Consider the following 19,693-nt stretch of genomic DNA (forward strand, 5'->3'; position numbering starts at 1 on the left):
TGGCCTCATCCCCATTGCAGATATGGAACTTTCAAATACATTAAGTTGTTGTATAGCAAAACTACTGCTTACACAGAATGTTCGTATAAAAGGTACTGAATTTTCCCAACATTTTTTATTTTATATTTATTTATTTGTGGGACACAATAAATTCAGTGACAGAAAGTTTCAATTTTTGTAAGAGCAAGGATATTTCAGGAGATAAAACTATCGTTTGGACTAATATGGTGAATTCTCAAGTTTTTTCAATTTAATACACTTATTTTGAGAAGGTAAAATTCATAAAAATAATTAATTAAAATTTACTACTTGTCTTCAAACATACCAGTATCTGCAGTTCATCAACTTCAATCAAACTTGTTCCCGAGATTTGTCAAAAGATCAGTATAGCTTTTAAGTTTCATCATTCATAAACCCTTCATAAACTTAGTTTTAGGCCTCTTTCTGATGCTCTAGCATTTTGACTGTAAGGAGTACTGGCATATTAACTAATTTCTGTAGTAGATATTGTAACCAAATGGTTTCTTTGGTCCATTCACATGCCGAATTAATTACTGCTTCATTTGTGGAGGTTGCCACTACTACTTGCAGCTGCCTTTTCCATCATTCTGCCCCCCATCTACAGCTACATACTTATTTTGTAAGCCACTGCATAGTACATGGCAGTGTGCCACATACCACTACTAGTCATTTCCTTTCCCGTTCCACTTGCAAATAGAGAGGAGGAGAAAGACTGGCTATAAGCCTCTGTATGAGCCCTAATTTCTGGCATAATTGTTGGGAGTAGAATTGATCTGCAGTAAGCCTCAAATATCGGTTCTCTGAAATTCTGCAATAATACCTCCAGGTATTCCCATTAGTGTTCACATAGCATTTCCACAATATTTGCGAGCTGATCGAACCTACCAGTAACAAATCTATCAGCATGTGTCTGGATTGTTATGTCGTCCTCCTCTAATCACATCTTCTGGGACCCCAAACGTGCAGTGCTCAAGAATGTCTTGCACTAGCTTGCTATACCCCTGTCTGCTTTATAGAGGAGCTATGCTTACAGGAGATGAAAGGAGAAAATATGAAAATGCAGTAAATGAAGCAGGCAAAAAGGAATACAAACGTCTCAATGAGATGTACAGGAAGTGCAAAATGGCTAAGCAGGGATGGCTAGAGGACAAATGTAAGGATGTAGAGGCTTACCTCACTAGGGGTAAGATAGATACTACAGGAAAATTGGAGACCTTTGGGGGGGAAAAAAGCCACTTGCATGAACATCAAGAGCTCAGATGGAAACCCAGTTCTAAGGAAAGAAGGGAAAGCAGAAAGGTGGAAGGAGTATATAGAGGGCCTATACAAGGGCGATGTACTTGAGGACAATATTATGGAAATGGAAGAGGATGTAGATCAAGATGAAATGGGCGATACAGCGTGAAGAGTTTGACAGAGCACTGAAAGACCTGATTCAAAACAAGGCCCCGGGAGTAGAAAACATTCCATTGGAACTACTGACAGCCTCGGGAGAGCCAGTCCTGACAAAACTCTACCATCTGGTGAACAAGGTGTATGAAACAGGCAAAATACCCTCAGACTTCAAGAAGAATATAATAATTCCAATCCCAAAGAAAGTAGGTGTTGACAGATGTGAAAATTATTAAACTATCAGTTTAATAAGTCATGGCTTCAAAATACTAACACAAATTCTTTACAGACGAATGGAAAAACTGGTAGAAGCTGACCTAGGGGAAGATAAGTTTGGATGCCGTAGACATATTGGAACACATGAGGCAATACTGACCCTACGACTTAACTTAGAAGCTAGATGAAGGAAAGGCAATCATACGTTTCTAGCATTTGTAGACTTAGAGAAAGCTTTTGACAATGTAGACTGGAATACTCTTTCAAATTCTGAAGGTGGCAGGGGTAAAATAAAGGGAGCGAAAGGCTATTTACAATTTGTACAGAAACTAGATGGCAGTTATGAGAGTCGAGGGACATGAAAGGGAAGCAGTTGTTGGGAAGGGAGTAAGACAGGGTTGTAGCCTCTCCCCGATGTTATTCAATCTGTGTATTGAGCAAGCAGTAAAGGAAACAAAAGAAAAGGTATTAAAATCCATGGAGAAGAAATAAAAACTGTAAGGGTTTGCCGATGACATTGTAATTCTGTCAGAGACAGTAAAGGACTTGGAAGAGCAGTTGAACGGAATGGACAGTGTCTTGAAAGGAGGATATAAGATGAACATCAACCAAAGCAAAAAGAGGATAATGGAATGTAGTCGAATGAAGTTGGGTGATGCTGAGGAAATTAGATTAGGAAATGAGACACTTAAAGTAGTAAATTAGTTATGCTGTCTGGGGAGTAAAATAACTGATGATGGACGAAGTAGAGAGGATATAAAATGTAGAGTGGCAATGGCAAGGAAAGCGTTTCTGGAGAAGAGAAATTTGTTAACATCGAGTATTGATTTAAGTGTCAGGAAGTCGTTTCTGAAAATATTTGTATGGAGTGTAGCCATGTATGGAAGTGAAACGTGGACAAAAAATAGTTTAGATAAGAGAATAGTAGCTTTTGTAATGTGGTGCTACAGAAGAATGCTGAAGATTAGATGGGTAGATCACATAACTAATGAAGAGGTGTTGAATAGGATTGGGGAGAAGAGAAGTTTGTGGCACAACTTGACTAGAAGAAGGGATCGGTTGGTGGGACATGTTTTGAGGCATCAAGGGATCACAAATTTAGCATTGGAGGGCAGCGTGGAGGGTAAAAATCGTGGAGGAAGACCAAGAGACAAATACACTTAGCAGATTCAGAAGGATGTAGGTTGCAGTAGGTACTGGGAGATGAATCAGCTTGCACAGGATAGAGTAGCATGGAGAGCTGCATCAAACCAGTCTCAGGACTGAAGACCATCACAACAACAACGTTAATGGTCTAGCAGCAGCTGTAGACCTGTCTCTTTCACCTTCTCTGTATTTTGATTACTTTAGCATTTCATACTGCCTACAGAGAGTCATTCAAGAGGCTGTCATGGTCTCCAGCCTATGGCTTCATTTTCAGCCACGAAGTCATGTGTCCTGCATTTCTGGTGGCATCACGCCATTCATCCAGAACAGAACATGATGATCCATTCACTGTAGTGGGGACATATCGATTCTTAGGACTGGTTTTCAATACCCGATTGACTTGGCTTCTTCAGCTTAAGTAGAAATGATGGCAGCACCTCAATGTCTTCCACTGCCTGAGCTACACCAAAAGGTGCAGATCGCTTTACACTGCAGCAGCCGTACATAGCCCTTGTTTTATCTCGCCTGGTTTATGGTTCGGTGGCGCCCTCAGCCTTGCATTTACTCAACTTAGTGCACCACTGTGATGTTCGTGTAGCGACTGGAGCTTATAGTAAGTCTGGTAACCTGTGTACTGATGAAGGCTGGAGTATCTCTCCTTGAGGTCCAGTCACATACAGCTCCTTAGTGTGCACCTTGTCTGCAGATTATTCTGGACCTTTCGCATGGCTGTAAGGACTCCGTGAACCCTGCTGCTCCCCGCTAGCACTGCCTCTAGTTTCTTGACGTGTACTGGGGCCATGAGGTGATCTACACAGACAGCTGGATGACTGATGGGTCATATAGGCTTTGTGTATGTTTATGGAGGACATACTGAGCAACACTACTTGCCAGATGGCTACGGTGTTTTCACTGCAGAGCCCCCCCCCCCCCCTCCCTCTGCGGGTCTGGCGGTTAGAATACGCCCAGGGTATTCCTGCCGTCGTAAGAGGCAACTAAAAGGAGTCCCTCCTCCTCAAGGGGGTAGTTAGTGCCTGCGTCTGGAGACGGACGGTACCACGACCTATATTTGAGGTCATTCTGGTTTGTTCGCTTCTGGTTTCTTCCTTCCTTTGGTTGGTTCCTTTCTTTGTTCTTCTCCATCTCACTGTCTTAATTACTCTTTCCCTTGCCTCCTTCTCCTTGCCTTCTCTGGTCTCCGCCTCGGCGTTTGAGACAGTCTGTCCTTTCTTTCCCTCTTTCTTTTTCCTCCTCTTCTTCCTTCCTACCTGTGTGTGCCTGAAGGCTGACCCACGCATTCGCACACGTAGCCGGTGACGGGGTAACACGTAATTCGCCGCCCTGGGTAGACAAGTGAGGCACACACGTACCCCCTGGTAAAGGCCAGGCGCAGGGAGGGGTGATGGCCTGAGCTGACACCTTCCGACCATGCCGATTGGTCCCTCCGTCCGTTTCTCGGGAGGTGTGACCTGAGGTGTGAACAATCATCTAAGGCGGGGTGCCCTCTGAGAGGGTCCCCACAAGAAAGGAGCGCGCCATTGGAGACGCTGGCAATCATTGGGGATTTCTCCGCAATGGATTTCTCTTCTCTCTCGACTTCTGCACACAAGCGGGAACTTGACCAACCACCAGTGACAAAAGTACTACCGCCTGCCCCACAGTTCCTCGTAGTTTCTCGATCTGAGGACGCAAAGGATTTTTCCTCTTGTCAACCCTTTCGTTATCCAGAAGGGCGTAGATGCCATAGCGGGATCGGTCAAGTCTTGTACCAGGTTGCGTAATGGTACCTTATTACTAGAAACTGAGAGCGCCTTTCAGGCACAAAAACTGCTTCCGGGTGGAGGCTCACCTCACTTTGAATTCGTCTCGTGGTGTGGTATACACTAGATCACTCCATGGATTGACTGACAAGGAGATTCAGTCTTTCCTCGCTGAGCAGGGCGTGACAGCTGTCCATAGTGTCATGAAAAAGGTCAACAATGACCTTGTAGCGACCTGGACACATTTCTTGACCTTTGATAAGTGTCCAGCCGCCATTGCGCATCAAAGTGGGCTACGAGGTTATTTCTGTTCTCCCCTATGTCCTGACACCTACGCGCTGCTACCAGTGTCAGCGTTTTAATCACACTCGCCAGTCTTGTTCCAATGCGGCGAAATGTCATTTGTAGCAGGGACGCCCATGAGGGTGACTGTCCACGTCCGTCTCCTCGTTGTGTGAACTGTCAGGGTAACCATGCAGCGTCCTCCCGCGACTGTCCCATCTACAAGGAAGAACGCTGTATCCAAGAAATTCTGGTCAAAGAGAAAGTGTCCACCTCGGCTGCTCGCAAGCTATTTGCTAGTAGGAAGCCCACGTTGCTCCCAGCGGGGAAATAACAGTAATGTCCTCGCCTCTCCTCGGACTACCAGGGAGGTGGCGACGCAGACATGCGATCTGACCTTCAGCACTACGGTCGTCCGTTCGACCAGTGCTAAGATCGCCCGGTCGACGTCTCCTCTTCCTCCCGTCACCTCTCAGACGAAAGCACCTTTATCAGCTTCTGCGACGACGAAGACCCAGTAGTCAGATACACGGGCCTTCAAGAAGGAACCGTCTAGTGCAGACTTCCTACGTACCTTGAACTCTCAGCCATCAACCAATACTTCCACAAAACGACCTTCCAAGAAGGCTCATAGGATGCACAGTTCTCCTTCCCTGCCACGGCGCATTTCTTCTCCTGCGCCACCCAGCGGTTGCCGCCCCAGGCCGTCATCCATTTCGCATGGCCGCACCACTGGTAGCCGAACATCTGGCCGTTCGTCATCGGAGGAAGCTCCCGCTCCCGGCCATCTTAACAAGATGGACGATAACTGTCCGCCTACTGCTAGCGGTGGCAGTGCTCGCTCGAAGCTGGGCCCTCAGCGGCCTTTGAGGTGACCCCTTCTTGCATCTTTTTCTTCTCACGATGGCACTTACTCACTGGAATATTCACAGCATTTGCTCCAACCGAGAGGACTTGAAATTGCTGCTCCGCTTGCACTGTCCGCTCATTGTAGCCCATGCGATCACATTGCCTTGACACAATACGCCTCTGTGCGTTTTGACCTACCCCCTGTGGCAGGTATTCCGGCTCATGGAGAGGTTATGATGCTGGTCCGGGATGATATCTACTATGATCCCATCACATTGCACACTGGCCTGCAGGCACTTGCTGTCCGCATTACTCTCCCCACTTTTACATTTTCCATTTGTACCGTTTACACTCCGTCGTCGTCTGCCGTTACCAGGGCAGACATGATGCAAATTATTGCTCAGCTACCTGCACCATTTTTGTTAACTGGAGACTTCAATGCTCACCATCCTCTTTGGGGCTCTCCAGCATCCTGTCCGAGGGGCTCCCTGTTAGCAGACGTTTTCAACCAGCTCAATCTTGTCTGCCTCAGTACTGGCGCCCCTACTTTTCTTTCAGACACATCTCACACCTATTCCCATTTAGACCTCTCTGTATGTATTACGCAACTTGCATGTCGGTTTGAGTGATATGCACTTTCTGATACATACTAGAGCGACCACTTCCCGTGTGTTATCCATCTGCATCATACCCCCTCTCCGTGCTCAACTAGTTGGAGCATCTCCAAAGGAAGCTGGGGGCTCTTCTCTTCCAGGGCGACCTTTTAGGATTAAACCTTCACAAGCTGTGATAGTCAGGCCACACACCTCACGGAAGTCATTCTCACTGCTGCTGAATATTCCACCCCTCATACTGCTTCTCCATGTCGCGTACCGGTCCCCTGGTGGACCGCAGCATGTAGAGAAGCTTTACGTGCTCGTCGACGTGCTTTACGCACCTTTAAACACCACCCTACAGTGGCGAATTGTATCAATTAAAAACGATTACATGCGCAGTGTCGTTGTATTATTAAAGAAAGCAAGAAAGCCAGTTGGGCTGCTTTCACAAGCACCTTCAACAGTTTTACTCCTCCTGTTGTCTGGGGTAGCCTGCGCCGGCTATCTGGCACTAAGGTCCACTCACCAGTTTCTGGCTTTACGGTCGCGAATGACGTCCTTGTGGCACCTGAGGATGTCTCCAATGCCTTCGGCCGCTTTTTCGCAGAGGTTTCGAGCTCCTCTCATTACCACCCTGCCTTCCTCCCCCGAAAACAGGCAGAGGAGGCTAGGCCACCTAACTTCCACTCCTCGAATCGTGAAAGTTAAACTGCTCCATTCACCATGTGGGAACTCGAAAAAGCACTTGCCCGGTCACGGTCCTCCGCTCCAGGGCCTGATTCTATTCATATTCAGATGCTGAAGAACCTTTCTCCTGCGGGTAAAGGTTTCGTTCTTCGTACTTATAATCGCATCTGAATTGAGGGACATGTTCGTGCATGGTGGCGCGAGTCTATTGTACCGATTCCTAAGCCAGGGACGGACAACCACTTGCCTTCCAGTTATCGACCCATCTCGCTTACCGGCTGCGTCTGTAAGCTGATGGAGCGAATGGTTAACTCTCGTTTGGTTTGGCTGCTCGAATCTCGACGCCTACTTATCAATGTACAATGTGGTTTTAGTAGGCGCCGCTCTGCTGTTGACCATCTGATTACCTTGTCCACTTTCATTATGAGTAAATTCTTGCGGAAGTGCCCCACCGCGGCTGTGTTCTTTGATTTGGAGGGCGGGAATTCTCCGCGCCATGCATACATGGGGCCTTCGCGGTTGCCTTCCTCTTTTTAATTCGTTCCTTTTTAATGGATCGACAGTTCAGGGTACGTGTGGGTTCTGTCCTGTCACACCTTTCGCCAGGAGAATGGGGTGCCACAGGGCTCAATTCTGGGCGTGGCTCTCTTCGCCATAGCAATCAATCCAATAATGGATTGCCTCACAGCTGATGTATCAGGCTCCCTTTTCATGGACGATTTTACCATCTATTGCAGCACGCAGCGTTCATGTTTCCTGGAGCGCTATCTTTATCGTTCTCTTGACCGTCTTTACTCCTGGAGTGTCGCCAATGGCTTCTGTTTTTCTGCCGAGAAGGCTGTCTGATGTCGTGGGGAGCGGATCGAACCGTCCTACTTCGCCTATATCGGTCGATCGTCCGCTCAAAGCTGGATTATGGGAGCTTCATATACTCCTCTGCACGGCCGTCCATCTTACGCCGCCTCAACTCCATACAACGTCGGGGTTTGCGTCTTGCGATCGGAGCGTTTTATACTAGTATCGTCGAGAGTCTTCATGCTGAAGCCAGTGAACTGTCACTCACCTACCGGCGCAATATACTGCTTGTCGGCTACTGTCAATGCCCGACCACCCATCATATCGTTCCTTTTTTGACCACTCTCTCGACCGTCAATACGGGTTGTGTGTCTCTGCCCTGCTACCCCCTGGAGTTCGCTTTCGTCGCCTCCTTCAACACCTTGATTTTTCACCCCCTGCAACCTTTAGAGTGGGCGAGAGCTACACGCAACCTTGGCTGCAGGTTCAGGTTCGCGTTCACCTTGACCTCAGCTCCCAAAGGAGGTTACTCCCGGTTCGGTATACCACTCCCGTTTTGTTGAACTTCGTTCGAAGTTCGTTAATATGACCTTCATTTATACAGATGGCTCTAAGACCAATGACGGTTGTAAAAAATAAGGCCTTCAGAATTAAATCCAGTTGCAGTTTGTTGGATGTCAGCTGCTGGGGAGGGAGAACTGTCTACTGACATGAATTCCTATGAAACATGCACATAATATTACAAAACGTTTATTCTGGATAAGCTGTGTTATCAGCACTGCTATCAGTTTCCATTCAGAAATAGTTTGTCTATACACATTCAGTTTTGATCACAATATTAGAGCTGAACTTCACGAATTCCCGAATGCTTGTACTCACATTGGGTCAGCCAACATTCAACGACTTCAGAAATGAGTTGTTTCCAGATTGTGGGGCTTGGTGTCCATATATGTTTACATTTCCTGCTCTCATCAATTTACAAGCATACTTGCAGTGGCCACCACCGACATTTACAAGCATACTGTCATCAAATGACCAGTTATCCCTCCCCAAGAAAGGGGCTTGATGCAATCCACTCTCATTTGAACATGCTTACTGTAGTGAAGTCTTGGGCTGCCTTTCAAGATTTGATCCCCACACTTCCCTCCATTACGAAATTAACCCTTTCACTACTGTGGGCATGTATACACCACCTGCTACACTGTTTCCCAGGTGCAGTAAACACATATACGCGCGCCTCTTGGTATTTTTTTTACATGTCTGAAAGCATCCTGAGGCGCCAACCTCTCCCTGCTGTTGACGAGTTACTTCTGTATGTCTCTGAGTACAGTTCACCAAAATTTTTGTACCTGATAGTTCATGAAACATTGCATGACAGCATTTGATGTTGTGCAGAATACCAGCTCTCAGCACAGGCACCAGCATTTGAGAAGCAGTACAGTTATAATAAAAGCCACTTTAGCACGTAATGCACGGAGCACATATGTAGCAGTCAAGGGGTCAACTGTGCCATAGTGACAGAATGTGTACTACCAGTGTAATGTTTCTTTTACTCAAATTGCCCCATATATTTTTGCCTGTCAAATTTGATTCAGTATGTCATAGTTAGATGTCCCAGTCTATCCATTACCCACATTCCCCGTAATATTATTATATTAAAGTTGCTTTCCTTAATGGAGCCCTCCAGAAAGTTCATCGAAGCAGTGTAAAGGTTGCAGGCAGTTACGTGTAATGTGCTAGAGTATAATTTCCAGTGTAGGAAAAATTCATTGAAACTTAATTTAGTCACTAAATTTAAGATTTCATTTCAAAGGCAAAAGTTAACTTATAGAGAAGGGTCATGTAAATGAACTGTTATTTCCTATTGCAAAATTAAATTTGTTAAGCGTTTATCTCTAAACTAGTCACCTCATGCATCTGTGTGGTGTACTCTTAAACACTTTTTGCAGTAGTTAACTAGAAAATGCCTGTTTGCATGCTGCACATTAATTCATTTTACATGTTGTTTTGTGGTCTTCAGTCCTGACACTGGTTTGATGCAGCTCTCCATGCTACTCTCTCCTGTCCAAGCTTCATCTCCCAGTATTTACTGCAACCTAGATCCTTCTGAATCTGCCTAGTGTATTTATCTTTTGGTCTCCCTCTACGATTTTTACCCTCCATGCTGCCCTCCAGTACTAAATTGGTGATCCCTTGATGCCTCAGAACATGTCCTACCAACTGATTCCTTACTGTAGTCAAGTTGTGCCACAAACTTCTCTTCTCCCCAATTCTATTAAATACCTCTTCATTAGTTATGTGATCTACCCAACTAATCTTCAGCATTCTTCTGTAGCACCACATTTCGAACACTTCTATTCTCTTCTTATCCAAACTATTTATCGTCCATGTTTGACTTCCATGCTCGATGTTAACAAATATCTCTTCTTCAGAAACGCTTCCCTTGCCATTGCCAGTCTACATTTTATATGCTCACTACTTCGACCATCACAAGTTATTTTGCTCCCCAAATAACAAAAACTCCTTTACTACTTTCTGTCTCATTTCCTGATCTGATTCCCTCTGCATCACCCGACTCAATTCGACTACATTCCATTATCCTCGTTTTGCTTTTGGTGATGTTCATCTTATATCCTCCTCTCAAGACACTATCCATTCCGTTCAACTGCTCTTCCAAGTCCTTTGCTGTCTCTGACAGAATTACGATGTCATCGGCGAACGTCAACATTTTTTTTTCCTCCATAGATTTTAATACCTACTCCGGATTTTTCTTTTGTTTCCGTCAGTGTTCGCTCAATACACATATTGAATAACATCGGGGAGAGACTGCAACCCTTTCTCACTCCCTTTCCAACCACTGCCTCCCTTTCATGTCCCTCGATTCTTATACCTGCCATCTGGTTTCTGTACAAATTGTAAATAGCCTTTCGCTCCCTGTATTTTACGCCTGCCACCTTCTGAATTTGAAAGAGAGTATTCCAATCAACATTGTCAAAAGCTTTCTCTAAATCTACAAATGCTAGAAACGCAGGTTTGCCCTTCCTTAATCTAGCTTCTAAGAGAAGTCGTAGGGACAGTATTGCCTCACGTGTTCCAACATTTCTATGGAATCCAAACTGATCTTCCCCGAGGTCGGTTTCTACTAGTTTTTCCATTCGTCTGTAAAGAATTCGCGTTAGTATTTTGCAGCTGTGACTTATTAAACTGATAGTTCGGTAATTTTCACATCTGTCAACACCTGCTTCCTTTGGGATTGGAATTATTATATTCTTTTTGAAGTCTGAGGGAATTTCGCATGTCTCATATATCTTGGTCCCTAGATGGTAGAGTTTTGTTAGGCCTGGCTCTCCCAAGGCTGTCAGTAGTTTCTAATGGAATATTGTCTACTCCCGGGGCCTTGTTTTTGACTCAGGTCTTTCAGTGCTCTGTCAAACTCTTCACGCTGTATCGCCCATTTCATCTTGATCTACATCCTCTTCCATTTCCATAATATTGTCCTCAAGTACATCGCCCCTGTATAAACCCTCTATATGCTCCTTCCACATTTCTGCTTTCCCTTCTTTCCTTAGAACTAGGTTTCCATCTGAGCTCTTCATATTCATGCAAGTGGTTCTCTTTTCTCCAAAGGTCTCTTTAATTTTCCTGTCGGCAGTATCTATCTTACCCCCCAGTGAGACAAGTCTCTATATCCTTAAATTTGTCCTCTAGCCATCTCTGCTTAGCAATTTTGCACTTCCTGACAATCTCAGTTTTGAGGCGTTTGTATTCCTTTTTGCCTGCTTCATTTACTGCATTTTTTATTTTCTTCTTTCATCAATTAAATTCAGTATCTCTTCTCTTACCCAAGGATTTCTACTGGCCCTCGTTTTTTAACCTACTTGATCCTCTGCTGCCTTCACTGTTTCATTCCTCAAAGCTACCCATTCTTCTTCTAGTGTGTTTCTTTCCCCCATTCCTGTCAATGGTTCCCTTTTGCTCTCCTCGAATTTCTGTACAACCTCTGGTTCTTTCAGTTTCTCCAGGTTCCATCTCCTTAAATTCCCACCTTCTTGCAGTTTCTTTAGTTTTAATCTGCAGTTCATAACCAGAGTCCAAATCTGCCCCTGGAAATGTCTTAAAACTTAAAACCTGGTTCCTGAATCTGTCTTACCATTGTATAATCTATCTGATACCTTTTAGTATCTCAAAGGTTCTTCCATGTATACAACCTTCTTTCATGATTCTTAAACCAAGTGTTAGCTATGATTAAGTTACGTTCTGTGCAAAATTTTACCGGGCGGCTTCCTCTTTCGTTTCTTAGCCCCAATCGATATTCACCTACTAAGTTTCCTTCTCTTTCTTTTCCTACTCTCGAATTCCAGTCACCCATGACTATTAAATTTTCGTCCCCCTTCACTACCTGAATTATTTCTTTTATCTCATCACACATTTCTTCAATTTCTTCATCTGCAGAGCTAGTTTGCATATGAACTTGTACTGCTGTAGTAGGTGTGGGCTTCGTGTATATCTTGGCCACAATAATGCGTTCACTATGCTGTTTGTAGTAGGTTACCCGCACTCCATTTTTCATTTTTAAACCTACTCCTGCATTACCCCTATTTGATTTTGTATTTATAACCCTCTATTCACCTGACCAAAAGTCTTGTTCCTCCTGCCACCGAACTTCACTAATTCCCACTATGTCTAACTGTAACGTATCTATTTCCCTTTTTAAATTTTCTAACCTACGTGCTTGATAAAGGGATCTGACATTCCACGCTCTGATTCGTAGAACTCCAGTTTTCTTTCTTCTGAGAACGATATCCTCTTGGGTAGTCCCCGCCCGGAGATCTGAATGGGGGACTATTTTACCCAAGAGGACTCTATCATATTTCATCATACAGTAAAGCTGCGTGCCCTCAGGAAAAATTATGGCTGTAGTTTCCCCTTGCTTTCAGCCGCTCGCAGTACAACAGCAAGGCCGTTTTGGTTAGTGTTACAGGGCCAGATCAGTCAATCATCCAGACTGTTGCCCCTGCAACTACTGAAAAGCCTACTGCCCATCTTCAAGAACCACATGTTTGGCCTCTCAACAGATACCCCTCCGTTGTGGTTGTACCTACGGTACGGCTACCTGTAGGGCACGCAAGCCTCCCCATCATCGGCAAGGTCCATTATTCATGGGGGCATTTTACATATACAATGCTTTTTAACAAGGCACTTACTTTGGATGTCCTAGAGTATTACACAATTGTATTGATTTTTGGTTTAAAACAGTTAATGGAAATATATTGTATGATACAACAAATTTTATGATAAAATATTGCTATGAACTGTTTTTCAAGTCTTAAAAACCAGTGTGTGAAAATGAACAATCTGAAATACTTTGGGACATGCACTGAAGATGACTTGTCAGAAAAAGTGAAACACATTCGGAACTAAAGGGAAAAAGAAATTGTGTGGCATGCCAAAGGGTGTTTTCTTGTAAATCATTTAACCAATCAGTGTACTATAGGAAAAGGAACTTGAAAGTGGGCCAGCTGCCTATTAGAGTGCTTGAGAAGTTAACTCATTTGTCAGTTGTTTAACTTGGTATGGTCCTGAAATTACTTTTAACTACAGTATGTTCTTGATTTTTAGTGCCTGGAGTTGATGGGTTTGTGGAAAAAGACAACGGTATTCGTGTTTCAACCCCTGAACAACTGGCTAAACTGAAGCCTGCTTTTGTGAAGCCACATGGGACTGTAACTGCAGCAAATGCATCTTTCTTGGTGAGATTTTAGGCAACTGATTCCACTTAGTGTTAATATGTTAATTTACTATGTATTATCTATCCATATAATACTTTGTGCAGAAGTAACTGTTTATTGTTAATATTGTTAGTCCTTATTCAGTATAATTTTTATCTATAAGCATACGGCAGTGGCTTGCCATGTTGACTGTAGTGCCGGCCGGAGTGGCCGGTTTTAGGCGCTACAGTCTGGAGCCGAGTCACCGCTACGGTCGCAGGTTCGAATCCTGTCTCGGGCATGGATGTGTGAGATGTCCTTTAGTTAGTTATGTTTAATTAGTTCTAAGTTCTAGGCGACTGATGACCTCAGAAGTTAAGTCGCATAGTGCTCAGAGCTGTTTGAACCATTTGTTGACTAGTATCTTCCAGTAAATGTGAATAGTGTTGCATCATCTAAATGCTCAGTGTTTCTCTAACTGGGAATGACATTTAATCTGTTTAAAAAGTTGTGGATTCGGTGTGTTAGTGCACAGCGGGACTTCCTATTGGCTTTGAGGTTGATGAAATGTATAGCAGTGGCTTAGGCCACAAAAATATGGATCTTTTCAACACAGAAGAAATAAGTATTCATTTCTTACTCAATTGGTAACTAAACTAATGAGCTAGTCAAAAATCAACAGTATAGAATTCTTCTTCTTGACTTCTAAGGGACTCTAAGCTCCCATGCTGATCACAAAAGTCGTCCTAAATGCTTCTGTCTTGTGCTATTTCCTGCTGATTATTTATGCCTGTTATGTTACATATTATTTTAATTTTATTTGCTCATGTACTCCTGGATTTCTTCCTTACGTCTCCGTGTACATTCTGGAAATAACCTAATCCTTGTTCATTCCCGTCAGATGGCCCGCCCATAAGTCTTCCAGATTTTTTCTGCGTGCTATAGTTGGTTCTTATGATTTAAGGTGTGTGTGGTAGGGAAGGTGAATGGTAGTCCTCAGTTTATTGGGAGAATTTTAGGAAAGGATAGTTCATTTGTAAAGGGGACTGCATATAGGACATTAGCCTAACCTATTGTTGAGTGCAGTTAGCGCTAAGGGTCTGCACCAGGTTGGATTAAAGAAAGACATCAAAGCAGTTCAGAGGCATGCTGCTAGAGTTGTTACCAGTAGGTTCGAAAAACACGCAAGTACTATCGAGAAGCGTTGGGAACTCAAATGGCAATCACTGGAGGAAAGGAGACATTATTTTTGAGAAACACTATTGAGAAAATTTAGAGAATTGACGTTTGAGGCTAACTGCTGAAAGATTCTACTGCTGCCAATGATCATGAAGATAAGATTAGTGAGATTATGGTTGAAATGGATAGCAGTTTTTCATTTGCCCTATTTGCGAGTGGAAAATTACTAGCAGTGGTACATTGCACCTTCTGCTATGCACCATACAGTGGCTTGTGGAGATGTATGTAAATGTAGATAATACGGACAAGAGATTTTTCCTGTGAACTTTGTTTTCAAACATCTGTATTTGGTATTCTATCTTTTTAGTTAAACTTCATGTTTCTGCTCCATAAGTTAGGACTGGTCTGATAAAGAGTGTGAAATAGCTTCAGTTTAGTTTTCCTTGTCAGTAGTTTAGACCATAGGTTTTGTAGTGGGTAGTAGTCTGTTAGCATTTTACAGTCATTTTTTTGTTTCTACTTTTGTCTCAGTTCGTTTGCCCAGTGTTGCACCCAAAAATTTGAACTGTTTGATGGGCTGACTTTGTGTGCCTATTATTAGGTGTTAGTGATTGCCTCTTTTGTCATGACACATTTGAACTATCGTTTATTGTTTACTGATCTTCTTTTAGGCCTAATTTGGGTGGTTCTTTTAAGAGCATCACAAACAACTGCCTCATTTCTTTCACTTTCTCTAATGTGTGCTATATCATCTGCTTAAGTTCAAACATTAACTTTGTTTGGAGGATGCCAGCAGGTACTAATTTGTTTCCCCACTGCTCTCTGTTACATGAAAGGAAGAAGGGATAGAGTATCTCCCTGTCTTGGTATAGTTTTATTTTTAGGTCAGATTTTATTCCTTATAGCAAAACTGTGCTTATATTATCACCTATGCATATTTTACAGAGATTTACAAGTTTAATTAGAAGTCTCAAGCCAGTCATTAAATGCCATAGCCTTTGACAGTAAATGGAGTCATAAGTTTCATAGACTCAGTGAACAAGTTACGTATTTTTTGTTTACATTCCCACACTTTGTTCTGATCACAAGTACACTGACAGTAGTGGATCTATTCCTGTGAAAGCCGTTTTGATAATCCCATATTATATTTACTGTTATGATTTCAATTGGTTTAATAATGAAAATTCTAAATTCTAAATTTTTTAACTAGTGAAGTTCCCCCAGTAGTTCCTGAAATCTTCATCTCAATTTTTATGTATCTGGATTATTATTAATTCTGTTCTTTTGGTATAACCTGTTTTCCAAATTACCCTTATCAGCCGAAAGAAACATTTCTGCAGTGCTTTTACATGTTTTAGCATCTCGGCTATAATTCTGTCACTCTGTTGCTTTGCCATTTTTTTTTAGGTGTTTGATACTTCCCAGCTTATGTTCATATGTCAGTTACGGTATTTGGTCATTATTAGGGCTGCTGATGGAATTTGTAAGTTGTTGTTCTGGATCACAACATTTCAGTACATGTCAAAATATTCCATGATTGGACTGTCCAGATTTTGTATGGTTCAGTAATCATTTGCCATATGTTCCCTTCATCAGCCTAGATTTGTAATTAAAACATCTTTTAATTTTGTGTGTGTCTGCCTATAAATTATCTGAATATTATGTGGGTGATAGTTCTAAATATTGTCTGTTTTAGGTATTGTTTCTTTTTCTATTTGTTTTATTATGTGCCTTTGTTCTTGCTGATAAGATATTTCAGGATTCTTCTTTGCTTGTAGCCATTTCTTGTCAAGATTCATCAGACTACTACTTCCTGAATTTCTTTCCTCTCTGTATGTTATTACTTGCAGCTGTGTGAATGACTCTTTTTATTCAATTCCAGCACTCATTACTCGTCATTTCATAACTTACTCTGATACTACTTGAAACCACATGTCAATAGGAAATCTCAGCTTTGTATTTTAGTATCTCCTGTCACGATTACATTTTCCAGATCAAATTTGGCCATGTTTCTAGATCAGATACTTGTTGTGTGTGCTGCCTTCAACCTGATTCTGATTGTTATTACTAGATTGTGGTCTGATCCTTGGAAGGATCATACATCACTAAATTGCTTTTCTGTGTCTGTTAACTATGGCAGTATGGTCAACTTCATTTGCTGTTTCGTCGCTTGAATTCCAGGTTTCTTTACGTAAAAGTTTGAGAGAATGTTGTGCTACTAATAATCATGTCCATTGCGCAGCAAAATTTGTCGAATGGCATTGTCAATACTTTTCTCATGTAAACTTTCGTTTCCAATAGTAGGTTTAAAAACATCTTTTTCTATTTTTGCGTTAAAATCCCCCATTAAAATCTTGCTGTTGTACTTTGGCAGTTTGTTCCATAAGTCTACCACGTTTGTGTAGAAGTTTGCTTTATTGAGTCATTGTTATTTGTTAGTGCATGACATGTTCAACCATTGGGTTCTGTCTAAAATAGCATAATCTTTCAAGAACTGCTTCAAAGGATGTTGCTGTTGATTTTGTGTGCAGAGTGGTGCTCAAGATTCATGAGAAACATACTTTCTGCTGAACAGTACAGCTTTGTTTTTTGTGTGTCCCTTTTTTTCCCAGCAAGATCCAAGAAACTGATTCCAATAACTTGCACAAGCCACTTCTGCAAGTAGAGAAAACTGGTGCTTATACAAGCAACCAATGGAAGATTACTTGGTAGTAAACATCTGCCTTCAGAGTGGATTAAAGTAGTGTGGTAGTGTTGTTCTGGTGTCCTGTTAGGTTTGCTGTAATGTTAACACTAGATTTCTATGGAGGTCATGCTACTATGGCTGAAAAGAGAAAAGTAGTAGGAGGGAGAAAAATTTGGCTCATCCCATTACCCCCCTCGCATCATCTCCCCCAGTTCCCCGCCACACCAGATATATGCACACATTCTGTCTGGCAGTTAAGCTGTGGTGTCAGGGAAGGGAAGGGATGGGTCTGGGTATGCGATATGGTTTCAAAATTAACGAAAAGCGCATTTAATATGTGTGAATTCAGTGTTGAATTTTTATTGTAAGTGTATTAAAAACATTGACATTTCTACATCCCCTTTTCTTCCCAACAGACTGATGGTGCTTCAGCATGCCTGATCATGCCTGAAGAAAAGGCAAAATCGCTTGGATTAAAACCAAAGGCTTACTTAAGAGACTTTGTTTATGTCTCTCAGGACCCTGTAGATCAGCTGCTTTTAAGGTATATAAATTTAACATTACATATTATGTACAATTCAGTTTGTGATGCCGTTACATTCACAGTGCTGCACTAATCTTTAACAGCTGAAATTATTGTTGTAATTGATCATCCAAATCAGAGGCATAATTTACTTTGGAGAAGTTTCCTGGTCATATGTAATGAAAGGTGATTATGATGGCCTAAATCAGGTGTAAATTAGATGTCACAGTTGTTTTAACATTGAAATTGTTCAACTGTTGAAAGTCTTTTAAGTATTTACCAACTCTCTGTTCATCTTATGAAGTATCAAGTGTGTGTTCAAATTTTTCAGAAAAGTGGAGGTAAAAATGCTTAAATTCAGTCAGTGAAAAGTTCTTAATAAAAAGTTAAGAGGAGGTCTGATCTCATAGCCTCGGATATGCAGCCTGTGTAGCCAGGGTCACCATAAGTACTGATACTGATTTCTATTGAAGCCGTTAACTTTTAACTTCTTAGTCAGTAAATACACACATAACATGAATATCTGTTCCACGGTACAGCACATCACTAACATAACTGTAAGAAATTTTTTCATAAATAAAACAATGTTCTGAAAGCTACAGATTTTATTGCCTTTGTTTAAAAGAAAACTATTTTGATTGTATTTTCGCTTTCGGATATTTCTTTGTGCCAGGTTATCGTCACTAGGCATGTGAAAATTTCGTGTAAATCATGGGAATTAGAATCGAGCAATGTAATACAAAATCCTTGCTTTTGGCGAACACCATGAAAGTTAGCAATTTTACCATGCCTCTTCAAAATTTGTAAAGCTGAGGTTAGCGGTTTACTAATATTAGCTACTGTGTTTGTTTATTGTTGAAACTGGATCTTGCCCTTTCTTCCTCAAGGTTCACATATAATCTTAAAACGGCCATTCAGACCCCACACAAACAACTGATGACTTAGATGTGATATTACATGTAAGTACATTATTTTAAACACTAGTCTGATTCCAATATAGTCACCTGTCACATTTCCTTACACTGGCACAGCAAATTAAACAAAATGTGACACATTGTAGAGAGAACATCACTGTAATGTTGGTTATGACTTATCAGGGAAACTGATAATTGAAATGGAAATTGAATTGACAAGTGTTTTTTAGATGGAAAGAAATTTTCTTAGTAATTCTGTTAAAAATAACATAGTGAATGTAAGAATCTGTGACATAGCAGTGAATTTCATTTGCGCAAGATAAGCTTGTTTATTTTATTGTGAAAGATACAAAAGCTGATGCATATTTGGACTTGCAGGTTAGCAAGAAATATTCAGGCTTCAGTCAATTTTTACTAAAAAGGTGGTCAGAGTAGCAGTTAGCCTCACTGTTACGTAGCGGCAGTACGTGCATCATCTCCCCCCCCCCCCCCTCCCCCAACTTTTAAGTCTCTATGTAAAATTGAATCATTGTATCCAGTAATTGGGTGTGGCCAGTTGTCTGAACAAGGCAGGTACATGATTTTTTTAAGATGGCTTGAGACTAGCTGAAATTAATTTAAGGTTCATAAATGTGCATGGTAGCTCTCCTTAAATTTCCACTCCGAAGAAATTGCTGTCAGCTTTAAATGAAGCTATAAAAGAGGAGACTGTATGAAAAATGCAAACACACCTGAAATAGTAGAATGATAGGATCTGGAAAGATAAACATTGAGAGGTTGTGAAATTGCCAAACTGTTGTAATGGTTTCAAAAGAACATGTGCACTACCTTTTGCACCTTATGGTTTCTGCACCGGCTCATGGCAGATCAGAAATGAACTTCTCACAAATTGTGAACAGTGTTCTACACAGCAGAATCAAAGCAGCAATTCAGTCGATG

The 19,693-nt window shown here is 42.0% G+C and overlaps 1 protein-coding gene across 1 annotated transcript in view; it reads left to right on the plus strand.

Annotated features, from left to right (window-relative positions):
• Positions 1–19,693, plus strand: part of LOC126277950 (trifunctional enzyme subunit beta, mitochondrial) — a 56,781-nt gene that overhangs the window by 26,715 nt on the left and 10,373 nt on the right. The window contains exons 7-8 of the mRNA XM_049977548.1: positions 13,364–13,494; positions 17,734–17,861. Coding sequence (XP_049833505.1) covers positions 13,364–13,494; positions 17,734–17,861 — 259 coding nt within the window. The remainder of the gene's footprint in view (positions 1–13,363; positions 13,495–17,733; positions 17,862–19,693) is intronic.

This window comes from Schistocerca gregaria, chromosome 6 (genome assembly GCF_023897955.1).
Source record: "Schistocerca gregaria isolate iqSchGreg1 chromosome 6, iqSchGreg1.2, whole genome shotgun sequence".
Classification (NCBI taxonomy): Eukaryota; Metazoa; Arthropoda; class Insecta; order Orthoptera; family Acrididae; genus Schistocerca; species Schistocerca gregaria.